We start from the raw sequence: 13,482 nt of genomic DNA on the forward strand, positions 1-13,482 counted from the left end.
AGTCTTCGGATTTAAGTCTGAGCCAGGTGGTATGTTAGGGCCAAAGTGTTTATCCAGATGTTCCGGGTTGACCCGGATACTTTGGGTGGCCGGAGTCTTCGGACTTTACTCTGACCAGGGCTCTCAGTTATGCGTTTTAGTGTCAACCCGGAGACTCCGAGTTGACTCGGATACTCCAGGTTAGTAAAAAAAAGCTATATAATGGTTAGTTTTGAGGGAAGGGTATAAATAACCCCTCACCCCCACCCTTGGGGCTGCTTGGGCACGAAAGAAAAAACTTATAGAGCCAAAAGAACTCCCTCCCATTCCAATCTAGCGTGTGATTTGAGAAGAAAAGTGAGTTGAGTTGAGAGATTTCAAGTTTGAGTGCAAGTGAGCATATCTCCTATCCTGAGCACTCGAGTTCATCGACAAGAAGTTCGCGAAACATTTATTACTTTTGGAGCGTGAAGCACCTAGGGAGATAGGCGTCGCTAGCGAGCATCCAAGGTTGCGGTGTGTCACGGGAAGTTTGTGAAGGCTTTGATTTCACCTTTAGAATGGAAGAAATCAAGAGTGGAAACCCAAGCTCTAGTGTGACCGAGCTTGGCGAGAAAAATGGTTGAGAGAGACCCAGCTCAAGTGTGACCAAGCCCTCAACGGGGACGTAGGAACCTCTAGTGGAGGTGTCCGAACTTCGGGAAACAAATCACGTGTCTCCTCTCTTATTTTCACGTCCTTGTGTTCTTGGTTAATATTTGTGTATTTTGCTCAATCTACTTATTCGTGCGTATTTGATTGTAGGTTCTCTGTGGATCTACTTGGAACTATCACTTGGAACACATGACTTCACTTGGTTTGAGCTAGAACCCTTTAGGCGCTGTTTAATTTTAATTTCGAGTTCATTCTCTGCTGAACCCGGAGGTTTTGTATTGAACACAGAATGTCTGGATTCTGTACAATCAGCTCTGAACCTAGAGTATCCGGGTACTCCAGATAAACAATGTTTTTAGGATTTTCTTTTTGAGTTTTATTGCATATCTTTTGCTACATTTGAGTAATCTTTATAACCCTAGGATTGTAACCTCCACACTTATCTAGGGTGATTGTGCACTAGTTCAGCCTAGCATATTTAGGATTTTCACTTATGAAAAATTTGTTAGTTTATTTTTCGCCGTAAGTTTAGGCCAACGGAAAAAGGGGATGAATTTTTATAAAAACACCTATTCACCCCCCTCTAGGAGATATCATTGTCCTTTCGGAGTGGCAAAGCTGGTCAAAGGGGAAGCAACCGGTCGAATACTTTTAAACATCTGAGATCACCTCTGAAGCATGAGTTTGAAAGGAGAAAGAGGAAATGGGACAATAATATTGCAGCAGCTATGTTTCCTCCTTTTAGGCCACTGATGCCTATGATGTGGGGACCTCCTCCTATGATTTATCGTCCGTATCCGCCGTGGGCTTGGTGTGGACCTTGGGCACCACCTCCTATGCCATTTGAGCCATTTTATCTGGAGTGGACAGCACCGAGACAATCGGCATTTGACAGGTTATCTCCTTTTAGACAAGACTGTTTTCATTCTAGGAATTGGTTAAACGGTGGGAGAGATAGGAGGGAAGTTAAAAAGGTGTATCATGTGAATAATTTGGGTATTTCAAGTGAGAAATCAGATCTGAAATTGAAGGAGAAGTAGCCGGTTGTTGAGGAAGACAAAGTGCAAAAACAATCAGTTAATGGCGGTTTGAGTGGCAGCCACAAAGATGAAGTTATAGAGGGGTCTAATACTGATCTTGGGACCAAAGTGGTGCCATCTATAGAAGTACCACGATCTATGGCACCAAAGATTGAAGAAACTACTTTTAGTGCCAAGCCGGTCAATAGTTCGGGTGATCGGAAGGTTGGAAGGAAGATATCCTTGCTGCCAAGAAGTAAACCGTGACCTCAATGGTGTCCTAGAGGTCTCACACTCCCAAAAGAGAAGGTTATAAAGACTACTCAAGCAAGAATTGGGAGAAGAAAAGGTGAGAGATGAAGTTTTCAATGAAATTAAGCCGATGATGCCTATTCGAAAAGAATGGAGAGTGAAGCAAGTTGAAGAACCTATTGTATCACCTAGTGATGATGAGGATGACATGTTAGATTACTCTCCGGTGATTAGCGATGATTCTACACCTCGTGAGGGTATGATTGTCAATATTGTTTTTATCTTACCTTCAGAATTTCGGGCTATTGATGATGAGGTTGCTCAATTGAATGAATCTTGGTCCAAAGGAGGCTATATTTGAAAAGCCTAAAGAATCGAGCCAACATTTGAAACCATTGTATGTTAAAGGGCATATTGATGGAAGACCAATTTCTTAGATGTTAGTAGATATTGGAGCTACGGTGAATTTAATGCCATATTCAATTTTCAAGAAACTAGGAAAAGAGGACAGTGAGCTAGTGAAAACAAACTTGGTTCTTAATGGCTTCACTGATGATCCTACGGAGGCCAAGGGTGTGATTTCTATGGAGCTGACTATTGGGAGCAAGACGGTCCCTACGGCTTTCTTCATCACCGATGTGCAAGGTAACTACAACGTGTTATTAGGTCATGATTGGATTCATAAAAACCGTTGTGTACCTTCTAACTTGCATTAATTCTTAATTCAATGGGTATATCATGAAGTAGAAATTATCCATGTGGATACATCGGTTTTGTTGTTTTGGCTGATATTTCGGTAGATTGGCAACATGAGAATGTGCAATGTCTATCTGGTCAAGACCTTTCAGGTTATGATTTTCTTAGTGTTACTAAAGATGGTTTTGTACCTGTGTTTATATAGCCGATTTCTACATCTTGGCTTAGCAATGTAATGTTATAGATGGATGAGATTGAGAACACAAAGAGGAAAGTGTGGTAAGCCAAAGTGCTGAAAATCAAAGCCTCTTACACATGATCCAAAACCATATGAGTTATGATCAGATCCATGTCGGGCAAAACCTCTAGGAAGAGACTGAAAAGTGTTTGAAACTTATGGGTGGGAGCGAGAAAATGGCTCATGTACACCAACAGAGGGGCGGTATATGTCTCAGGTGCTCCACTCCCACTCACGCCTCTTATCTCTCCTACGGCAAAAGCAAAACCCAACAAGGTGATCCTCTCTCTGGCAGTAGGTGCAATGATAGCGTCTCTTGGAAACTCGACTACCGGTCATTCTAGGCTCTCTCACAGGTGCCATTATCTTAGGTTGTGAAGTTGTATTGGGTTGTGGTGTAGGTATGTTCTTTTTTGGCATGGATTGTGCGGTATTGATCTTGGCTTTCTCTAACTCTAGGGTAGCTGGTGCAATGAAGATGGTCTTGTCAGGACTAGTGTAAGCAACTCTCTCAAAGCCCAAACTCAAAGCCAACCTTGCCTTGTCAGCACACATCTTGGTCTTGATCAAGATCAAATTCATTTTTCCCTTACCCTCTGAGCATTTCTCCACTAAAGAAAGGAGATACTCATTCTCAGTCAAGAGCTTCTGAACTTACCTTCTAACCTAACTTAGTTTATCCTGAAAGATAGTGCAGGTGGAGCAATTCGGTTACACATCTTTAGAACTCTCAACACTCTCAGTTCTAGATTCTAGCTCTATAATGCGCTTAGCTTTCAACTCAACATCCTTTGCAAGCAAATGGAAATTCTTACAAGCGCCTAAGAGAGTAGACCTAGACTCCTCCTCAAGGAGCTTCTTCTCAGCATTCTCAAGATAACTAGTGACTTGAGCTTGCACATTCTGAAGCTCGGTAAGTTCAGCCATAACAACTAAACAACTCTCACACTCCTCATCATCAGGCCTAAACCTAAGCAATGCAAGCTTAGTATAAATAGACTCATACTTAGGCCTAGGTTCCTTCAACTCACACACAATATTTTGAAGTAACCTATCCTGGCTAACGATAGCATCATTCAAGGTATCAACTTAGATAGAAAATTTGTCGTAGGAAGATATAGCTTGGGGTCATTATCGTTGTTGTCATTCGCCATGAAGCAGAGTCTAGTGAAGTCATTATTATTATTATTATTATTCTTGTCCTTCACTAGCAACTCCTCCTCCTCTGAGCTCTCCTCCTCGTTAGAAGAGGTGTCAATGTCGTTGAGAGCTACCACGAATGCCCTAGAAGCCGTCTTAGTTGCCTTCTTAGCCATCTTGTCACGGTTCTTCTTGAAGAAGTGCTTCTTGTTCTTCTTCTTGTGCTTGTCGTGGTCGTGGTCGTGGTTTTCCCCCTTCTTGAGCTTAGGGCAGTCCACCTTGAAGTGACTGGTGTCACCACACTCAATGCAGGCACGAGGGCCACCCCTTCTGCGGTCTTGGCAATTATTGTAGAAGCGAGTGAACTTCTTCACAGTGAGCACAAGGTCCTCATCATCCAGTGTGTCAACCTGCTCCTCAGTTATAGAAACCAAGAAAGACAAAGCAAATCCACTCTGTGCAGTGTTAGCACAAGAAAAGCTAGCTCCAGCCTGATTTCCACCATTCGATCCGGAGACCAATGCCATGTTCTGAGACAGAGTGTTTCTAAGACCTATCCAAGCTGCCTTGGCTATCTCAATGGACCTAAGCTTACTGAATAGTTTATTATAAGTTAATAACTGGATGACTCTTTAATGCTCGAGATCTTCACTTCCCATATGCTACGATCAAGGGCATAGAGAAGCTTGATCGCCCTCTCACGATCAGAGTAGAACAAAACTCCAGTGGATCTCAGATTGCTAACAATCCCATCAAATGAGCAAACATGGTATCCAACGACTCTCCAGGGTCTTGCACGAACATTTGATATTATTGATTGTACGTGCTTTGGCGTCGAGCCTTGATTTGGTTGGTGCCCTCAGGAAAAACACTCAAAGTAGACTAAATCTGATGGGTAGTATGGAGGTGCTGGACCCTATCAAACTCATTCCGACTCAGACTTGTGAACAAAATATTTATGGCCTTGTTGTTGGCCTCATACTGTTTGATTTGATCCTAAGTCGTATGAGCAGTAGGGATCTCATAGTTGGAATCAACTATTTTTCAAATTGCAGTTCCTTGACTTAGAAGATAAGCCTCCATGTGCACCTTCCAGTATGAAAAGTTTCGACTATCAAACAACATAATCTACCCACTTCTCTCCATTGCTGCCTATGGATAACATAGTTGGTTAAAGTCAACAAGTGATCAAACTGGCTCTAATACCAATTGTAGGACCGAAATTGGTGACTAGAGGGGAGGTGAATAGGCAACTTAACAAATTTCTTTGGAAACTAATGGTCTTCTCCTATTTGATCATCCAACACACCTCAAACCTCAGCGAAAGCAAAAATACTAGAGGGACTATTTAACAAGGGAAGTTCTGAGGCTACATGACTCCACAGATGGTATATGACTCATAGTTTCTATTCAAGACCATTCCATGTGTCTATGTGCACAAAAGCTTGCAACTTAGAATCAACACGAGCTACGTAGAGAAAAAACCCCAAGTTGATGGAATAGGGGCGAGGAAATTCAATACTCACTTATACAGATATGTGTGTAAATTTTATGCCTCTAACAATAAGGAGAATAGGCTCCACAAGGTAAAAACATTCAGCTCAATCAGAAAAGCAAAAATCAATACGAAAGCTAGAAAGACTTGCACCCGAGGCAAGAGAACCAAAAGAAGGAGACTAGAAGGAGATGAACATGAGCAAATGTGAGAAAATAAACTTCATTAAGTACAGATATCAGCACTATTTTAGACAGATTACAAAATATTTTTTTCTCTCACAAAGGCTTTGACATATTACAAAGGCTAAGCCTATCTTCTCCTCTCCTCTAAAACCTATCATAAGGCTCTCAAATGGCTGGCTCAAATCTTGCCTACAGCCCTACACCTCTATTTATAGGTCTAGGGAGGTAGCTTAGCCCTTAAATTTTCTTATTCCCAAAATACCCCTCGTTTACAATGGTCTAACACCGGGGCATTTTGTTCCATTTTCCGCTCTGTCCATAGAACGATCATGACACCTTCATGACTTAGCTTCGCCTCGATGCTTACTTCGCGATGATGCCATGTGCACTTCATCCCTTCACTGTTTTATGGCCAAACAGCGAAACCGCCTCACACGTTTCTCAAAGTGTGACTCAATGCTACTTGCTTTGACCCCAAGCAAGCATCCCGATGTCGACACATGTACCCCATCTTGCGATCTTGACCACCAGCAAGTCTCTCCCGCTTCCGATCACTCAGGCCGCTTTGTCACTTACACCGGTATCCCCTTCGCTTGACTTTATCACCACGTCATCTTCATCCTTCCTTTCATGCTTTGCTTGACCTCCATCTACACAATTAGGATCACCCTTGACACCACCCGGCCTTCTTGATCATCTAGCACCAAACTCCCCGCTTGGCCCTGATCATCCCGCCGTTAACCGCCAAGTTACATCCATCACCTACACAATATTAGACAAGTAAATATGTTTCTCCAAACCTCTAAAAATATCTCCAATTAGCCCAACATTAAAATCTCTGTCGAAGGACCAAAACCATGAAAAATTATGAACACCGGATGTTTCGGTGCGTACAGCCTCTGAACACCAAACCATTCGGTGGGTACAATGATTCCTACTTTAGAAACCTCTTAGAAAACCCTCCAATGAGTACAAGATCCGTCACCGGATCATCCGATGAGTACAACTGCATCAAACCTCATTTTGCAACATCTCTATTAAATAGTCCGGTAAAGCCTTCGGTGTTAACTTTGCTCATCGCCGGACTATTCTGGTGTAAATCTTCTCTCTGGCATAAAAAACAGACTTTTTGGAAAAATGCTCCGGTGTTTATATCCCCCAAACACCAGACCATCCAGTGCAACATTCAAATTTTGCCGTCAAAGAAATAATACGTCGACATGAACTACCTCTGATCACCAGATTATCTGGGGTGTGTACAGTTTTCCTAGAATCAGAGATAAAAACATAAACTTTATTTCCTTTTCACTTTAGGTCAGATATGATTATATTTGCAACATATAGAAATGCTTAAGCAACCTAAAACTTATCAAATCAAGACTACAATCTTACTAATCACTCATTACAAATAAATTAATGCATATTTCAACTTAGTTTCTCAGTGTCACATGTGATATTTGTTGAAACCATATATGATACCATACATATGAATCAACTGTATGTGATAATAGATCATTACATCCTCAAACTGATGACGGTGATAACATTTCAAGTTCCCCATTGTCAAATTTCGTTTTCCCATGTGCCTCATTTCGAACTTCCTTTAAAATAGAAGGCAATGACTCTTCTTATCCTTCTCTTTTCCTCGGGATGGAGCCGCAGCTGGTGACGACGACGACCTGCTCACGCCCTCCACGGGCCGACGCTTCTTCTGCGTGTATCCCCATTGCCGGTGCCTCTCAATATTGCTGGAGTAATATATAATTGTTTCATCATCTCTAACTCAACTCTGCTATTGACTTGAATGCCAAAATGTTCCAACAATTTTTGGCTTGAAGCCGTAGCAAAAGAGCCAGATCGACTTATCCAAAAGTTTTGGGCTCAGAACACTGCAAAATTACCCATCTTTTTCTCCGTTCGGAATTAGTAGTCGTTTTAGAGTGTGCTACACAGAACAAGGCACCAGTTAGTGCGAAGGAACAAAACAAAAACGCCAGAACGACGTCTGTTTGAGAACAAACCAAAAACCTACTGTAAAACGACATCTCAGAGGAGTCAATACTCAATACTGATTCTCCGAAGTATACACTACTCCATTTACCCTCCGCATCAGCACGAACACCGGAGTAATGATCCTCCGAAGGCGCCGTTTCTCACTGCGCGCGCCCCGCCGCCGTGGGAATGAATGAGTTGGCTCGCTCGCCGCCTCGGGAAGCCGCGACGAACACACGCCCCCACTATCGCTACGCCTTCATTCGAGCGTGCATGTACTGCCAGTTAGAACCTGAATCGGTTTCGCAGCCGAATCCACTAAAATCTTCTCGCAATTATTGCCACTCTCATCCCTTCCCCATCATGCATTCATGATCGTTCTCATCTCTCTCCCCCTCACGCTGATTGCGCATGTTCACATACATCACTAACCGTTGCTATTTCTCTGTGATCGTGCGAGTATATGTGTGTGTGTGTGCGCGCGCGCGCTCGCTATACACTGCATCTGCTTCAACTTTGTAGCTGTGCAACATCTTCTTCTTCATCTAGAACTTCGTTCGAATCCTTGGGTTGCTTGGGCGTCTTTCGAGAATGGAGATGGTGCCGTGCTGCTACGACGGTGACGCCGATTGGTACCAAGCCCTGGACGACTTCCCTCCGCTGTGCTCATCTTCGTCGTCGCCTCTCGCATTGAGGTCAGTGTCGTTGCAGCGTCTTTGTGTTCCTACTGATCGATATGAAGAGCTGACGACGATGCAATTTGTAATCCTCAGCGTGGAAGACTGTCTGCCGATCCCCGCCGACGCGCCTCCCGGTCAACTGATGGGCTGCAAGAACGATTTTGGCGCCTCTCATGGCGCCCTCGCTGCAGATTGCTCGTCGTCAGCTCTGATTAATCTGAGGTCAGTTCCTTCGCTCCAACATGAATATTGTCTTCATCATTTCATAGTACATGTCGTTTCGGTACTTGGTACTGTAACATTTCACTCCTGAACATGTCGGCTTTTCGACGTCGTCGATCAGGTCGGAGGACAGCTACTACGTGCCCGTGTTCTCTGGCCCACCAGCCGCCGCCGGCGATCAGTACTACGGCCACCAACTCCCGCCCATTCCCCCCGCTTTCGGCGACATCGACCTTGAGGCCTTCGGCGACGCCGACGAGCACAAGGGCATCCTTGATGACATGATGATGATCGTGCCGGCGGATCCCCATCCGGCCAGGACGCAGCCCTCAACTCACAGTTCGACCGTCGGCCAGAATGCAGGCGAGGACGCCCGTGATCATCACAAGTCCATGGCCATGGTGGATTGTTACCGTCCAGGAGCTAGTGCCTTCGAAACGGCCGTCATGCATCATGGGGAGCAGCACGGAGCGAGGTCACTAGCAGCACTGCCGCCGCCGCCGCCACTGCCACGGCCGCGCGGGAGGAGGAGCGGCGACCGATCAGCTCCGGGTGGGAAAACGAGACTGGATCACATCGGCTTCGACGAGCTGCGGAGGTACTTCTACATGCCGATCACCAAGGCGGCGCGGGAGATGAACGTGGGCCTCACCGTGCTCAAGAAGCGGTGCCGCGAGCTTGGCGTCGCCCGCTGGCCTCACCGGAAGATGAAGAGCCTCAAGTCTCTCATCCTCAACGTCCAGGTGCACGATCGACCAGCACGCATGCACTCTCCGCTCAGTTCGAATGGCAAATCACCGCTTCGATCGCCACGTTCTAATTAAAGCCGCATGCGTGCGTGGTTACGTGCAGGAGATAGGGAACGGCATGTCCCCGGCGGCGGTGCAGCAGGAGCTGTTGGCGCTGGAGACGTGCTGCGCGCTCATGGAGGAGAACCCGTCCATCGAGCTGACGGACAGGACCAAGAAGCTGCGGCAGGCGTGCTTCAAGGAGAGCTACAAGCGGCGGAGGGCGGCGGCGGCCGTCAACGTGATCGATCACATCTACAGCTTCGACCAGCATCATCCGCTGCCTCAAGTGCAGGCGCCAAGCAGCCAGAGCAGCAACAGTTTCTATGGCTACTGACTAGCAGCCTCTCAAGATTCGTATGGCTAGACATGATGATACTAGTATGGGGATGGGTAATAGAGTATATATGGGTTGTTATGTCATGATGCCGACCTTGCATGGATGAAGTGGGACGAATATATATGTGCATGGTAAGGTCTTAGCTGCATGATTATAGTAACTCCATGTGTTTATAATCATAACTAGCAAATCATACTTATATATAGTAGCTTTGCTGATGTAGAAAAGATACATACAAGTTTTCCTTTTAACCGACCACATGGAAGGCACACATGCAGCACCAGCTCACATCACACTTACACATGCGAGGGAAACCTCTATCACACGCATACAACATTGTACCACTGCACGCATCTCCGCGCGTATGGATATCAGGTTTAGACAGTTGCAGGCAAAGTAAAACTCCAAGAGGTGCTTCTATCTTCGTGATTCGACGCATAACTCAGGGGCGGAGACACATGAACCCAAGCGGGCGTGTAGCCACCACACTAAATCTGAACCGTATGTAGCAGTCTTTTACCATTTCTTGCCGTGTCTGGCGCCACATATTTAGCTTAACAAGGCCTCCGGTCGAAGTAACTTGTATGCTAAAATCTGTTGCACTGGTTAATCATGTGTAGTGTGACCCCACTCAGTATTGAAAATCCACCGCTGCCGCAATTACTACTACGGGTGAAAACTATATGGAAACATGGTCAATGCTGTGGGCCCAGAGGGTTAATGTGTGCGCACGATGCAAAAATCTCTTCTTTTAAAGTATAAAACATAAGTTGCTCACACCTCACCTATTCTTCTTGCTATCTTTTCACCTAATAAAAATTTCAAAATTTTGAATAATTTACTTACTCTTACTATCCATCATCACCTCTAATCTTCCTATCTCATTACTTGTTACAGATTTGAAATAAATAAAGTGAGAAACTAAATTGAAATGTGTCTTATTTTGTATGCGATGAGTGATTGACAAGGTTACGGATTTAGTTTGTTGATTTGTGGGCTTGCATACACACATATATATATTTATGTACTGTAATTATGATTATGACTAACCAAAGTTGTAGAGGAAATTGAGCCGACGTGTTTTGTATATGCTGAATGATCCGGTGCTGAGGAAAATGAACACACCGGATGGTCCGGCATTCATATGCAGTACACGCCGGCCGAAGCATTCCAACTCACAAACTAAAATTGAAGTACACTTCGGATGATCTGACAATGGGTACAATGATCGCTGGAGAGATCACCAAACCTTTTCTTGCAAAGATGATGCAAATGATGTTCTGGTGGAATTGTACTCACTGGATGGTTCGGCGATGAGTTGAAGAGCACACCGGAATATTTCTTGTAGAGAGGATTGTAAGTTGCCCGTCCTGATCGTTTGCACATGTTGGATGGTCCGACGCTCAGGAGGAGCACACGCTAGAATATCTAGTGTTCGCGTTTGATTTCTACTAACTTGAGATGAGTTTGGAGATATATGTTTGCTTGTCTTATGGTGTGTAAGTGATGGATGCAACTTGGCGACTAATGGTAGAGAGATCAGGGCTAAGTGGAGAGCTTGGTACCAAACGATTGAGGGGGGTGGGTGGAGTCAATAGTGATCCTAACTGTACACATTGTAGGACTGAGATTGGAAACTAGAGTGAGTGAATAAGTGTCTAAATAAATTTCTTTTGAAACTTATAGCCTTCTCCTATTTGATCACCCAACGCACCTCAAAACACTAACGGAAGAAAAACACTAGAGTGACTATTTAAGAAGGGAAGTTATGAGACAACATGGCTCCACGGATGGTATATGACACATTTATTCCACTCAAGAATAATTCATGTGTCTTAGTGCACAAAAGCATACAATTTTGAATCAACACAAGTGACCTAGAGAAGAAAATCCCCCAAATTGGTATAATAGAGGCAAGAGAATTCAATACCCACTTGTATATATATGTGTGCGAATTTTATGTCTCTAACAACAAAGACAATGACTTCACAAGGTGCTGAAATTTTTCAGCTCAAAAATCAAAATGAAAATAGCATCCAAAAGGAAAAACTCGCAACAAAATACGGAGCCGATAGAAGGAGACTAGAAGGAGATGAACTCGAACACGGAAGGAAACTTGCACTTCATTTCAATAAGTGATCAGCCCTATTTTAGACAAATTACAAAGTATTTTCTTCTTACAAAAACTCACCTATTATAAAGTTTAAGCATATCATCTCTCCACTAAAACCCTAGCTCTCAAACATAAATAGCTAGCTCAAATCTTCCGTATAGCCCTACACCTCTATTTATAGACCTAGGGAGGTAGCTTAGCCCTTAAGTTTCCTTGTTTCTAAAATACTCCTCGCTTATCATAGCCTCCTACCTACTATTAGGGCATTTTGGTCCATTTTCCACTTCGTCCATCGAACGGTCATGACACCTTCACAACTTAGCTTCGCCTCGACGCTTGCTTCATGATGATGCCACGTGCACTTCATCCTTTCACGGTTTTGAGGCCAAATCACGAAACCGCATTGCACACTTCTCAAAACGTGACTCACTATTGCTTGCTTTGACCCCAAGCAAGCATCGAGATGTCAACACATATACTCTGTCTTGCAATCTTGACCACCAGCAAGTCTCTCCTGCTTCCGATACCTTGGGCCTCCTTATCACTTGTATTGGTATATCATTCGCTTGACTTTATCAACACACCATCTTCATCTTTCCTTTCAAGCTTTGCTTGACCTCTATGTGCGCATCTAGGATCACTCTCGACTCCACTTAGCCTCCTCAATTGTCTAGCACTAAGCACCCTACTTGGCCCCAATCATCTCGCCGTCGGCCGCCAAGTTACATCCATCACCTACACATCATGAGATAAGCAGACATGTATCTCCAAAACAATATGTAAACTTATCACAAGTTAGTTCAAATTAAATCCCTGCTGAAAAAGATAGTCCAAAGAAAAACATAAACACTGGATATCCTAGTGTGTACAGTCTCTGAACACAGGACCATCCAATAAGTACAATGACTCCTTCTCTAGAAACCTCTTGGAAAAGCCTCCGGTGAATACAAGGTCCATCACCGGATCATCCAGTGAGTACAACTGCATCAGATATCATTTTGCAACATTTCTATTAAATGGTCCAGTGAAGCCTCCGATGCTCACATAGTTCATCATCGGACTGTCAGGTGTGTATCTTCTCTCTAGGACCAAAAACAAACTTCTTTGGAAAACTGTCTAGTGTTCACATCCCCTAAACAATGGACCATCTGATGCAACATTCAAATTTTTCTGCCAAAGAAAGAATACTCTAGTGTGCACTGCCTCTGATCACTGGACTATCCGTTGTGTACAGTTTTCTACATACTGGATCATCCGGTGAGTACAATTTTCCTACACTCAGAGACAAAAACATTAAACTCCATTTTATTTGCAACATATATATATGCTCAAGTAATTCTAAATGATCAAACCAAATCCACAAACTAGTCAATCACTCATCACATATAAACCAAGACACATTTCAACTTGGTTTCTCACATGTGGAGGTCAAGTAAAGCATGAGATGAAGGATGAAGAAGAAGTGTTGATAAAGTCAAACAAAAGGGATACCAGTGCAAGTGACAAAACGGCCCATGGGATCGGGAGCGGGAGAGACTTACCAGTATTCAAGATCGTAAGATGGAGTACACGCATCAACATCAGAATACTTGCTTAAGGTGTAAGCAAGTGGCTGTGAATCACACTTTAAGAAGCGTACAAGGCGGTTTCCCAGTTTCACTATAAAAACTGTGGGAGGATAGAGTGCAT

At 44.0% G+C, this 13,482-nt stretch overlaps 1 protein-coding gene across 1 annotated transcript; it reads left to right on the top strand.

Moving 5' to 3' along the window:
* The first annotated feature begins 8,241 nt into the window (after positions 1 to 8,241).
* On the top strand, positions 8,242 to 9,677 carry LOC133904059 (uncharacterized). Its single transcript, XM_062345536.1, has 4 exons — positions 8,242 to 8,552; positions 8,674 to 9,027; positions 9,151 to 9,295; positions 9,405 to 9,677. The coding sequence occupies exons 1-4, from the start codon at positions 8,242 to 8,244 to the stop codon at positions 9,675 to 9,677; spliced, it is 1,083 nt and encodes a 360-aa protein (XP_062201520.1).
* Positions 9,678 to 13,482: the final 3,805 nt, after the last annotated feature.

The sequence above is a fragment of the Phragmites australis genome, chromosome 2 (assembly GCF_958298935.1).
Source record: "Phragmites australis chromosome 2, lpPhrAust1.1, whole genome shotgun sequence".
Taxonomy (NCBI): Eukaryota; Viridiplantae; Streptophyta; class Magnoliopsida; order Poales; family Poaceae; genus Phragmites; species Phragmites australis.

Coding starts and splice junctions, on each gene's coding strand:
- LOC133904059 (XM_062345536.1), top strand. CDS start 8,242: ATGGAGATGGTGCCGTGCTGCTACGACGGTGACGCCGATTGGTACCAA. Junction 9,028..9,150: donor GGGGAGCAGCACGGAGCGAG/GTCACTAGCAGC, acceptor CGAGCTGCGGAG/GTACTTCTACATGCCGATCA. Junction 9,296..9,404: donor CTCTCATCCTCAACGTCCAG/GTGCACGATCGA, acceptor GGTTACGTGCAG/GAGATAGGGAACGGCATGTC.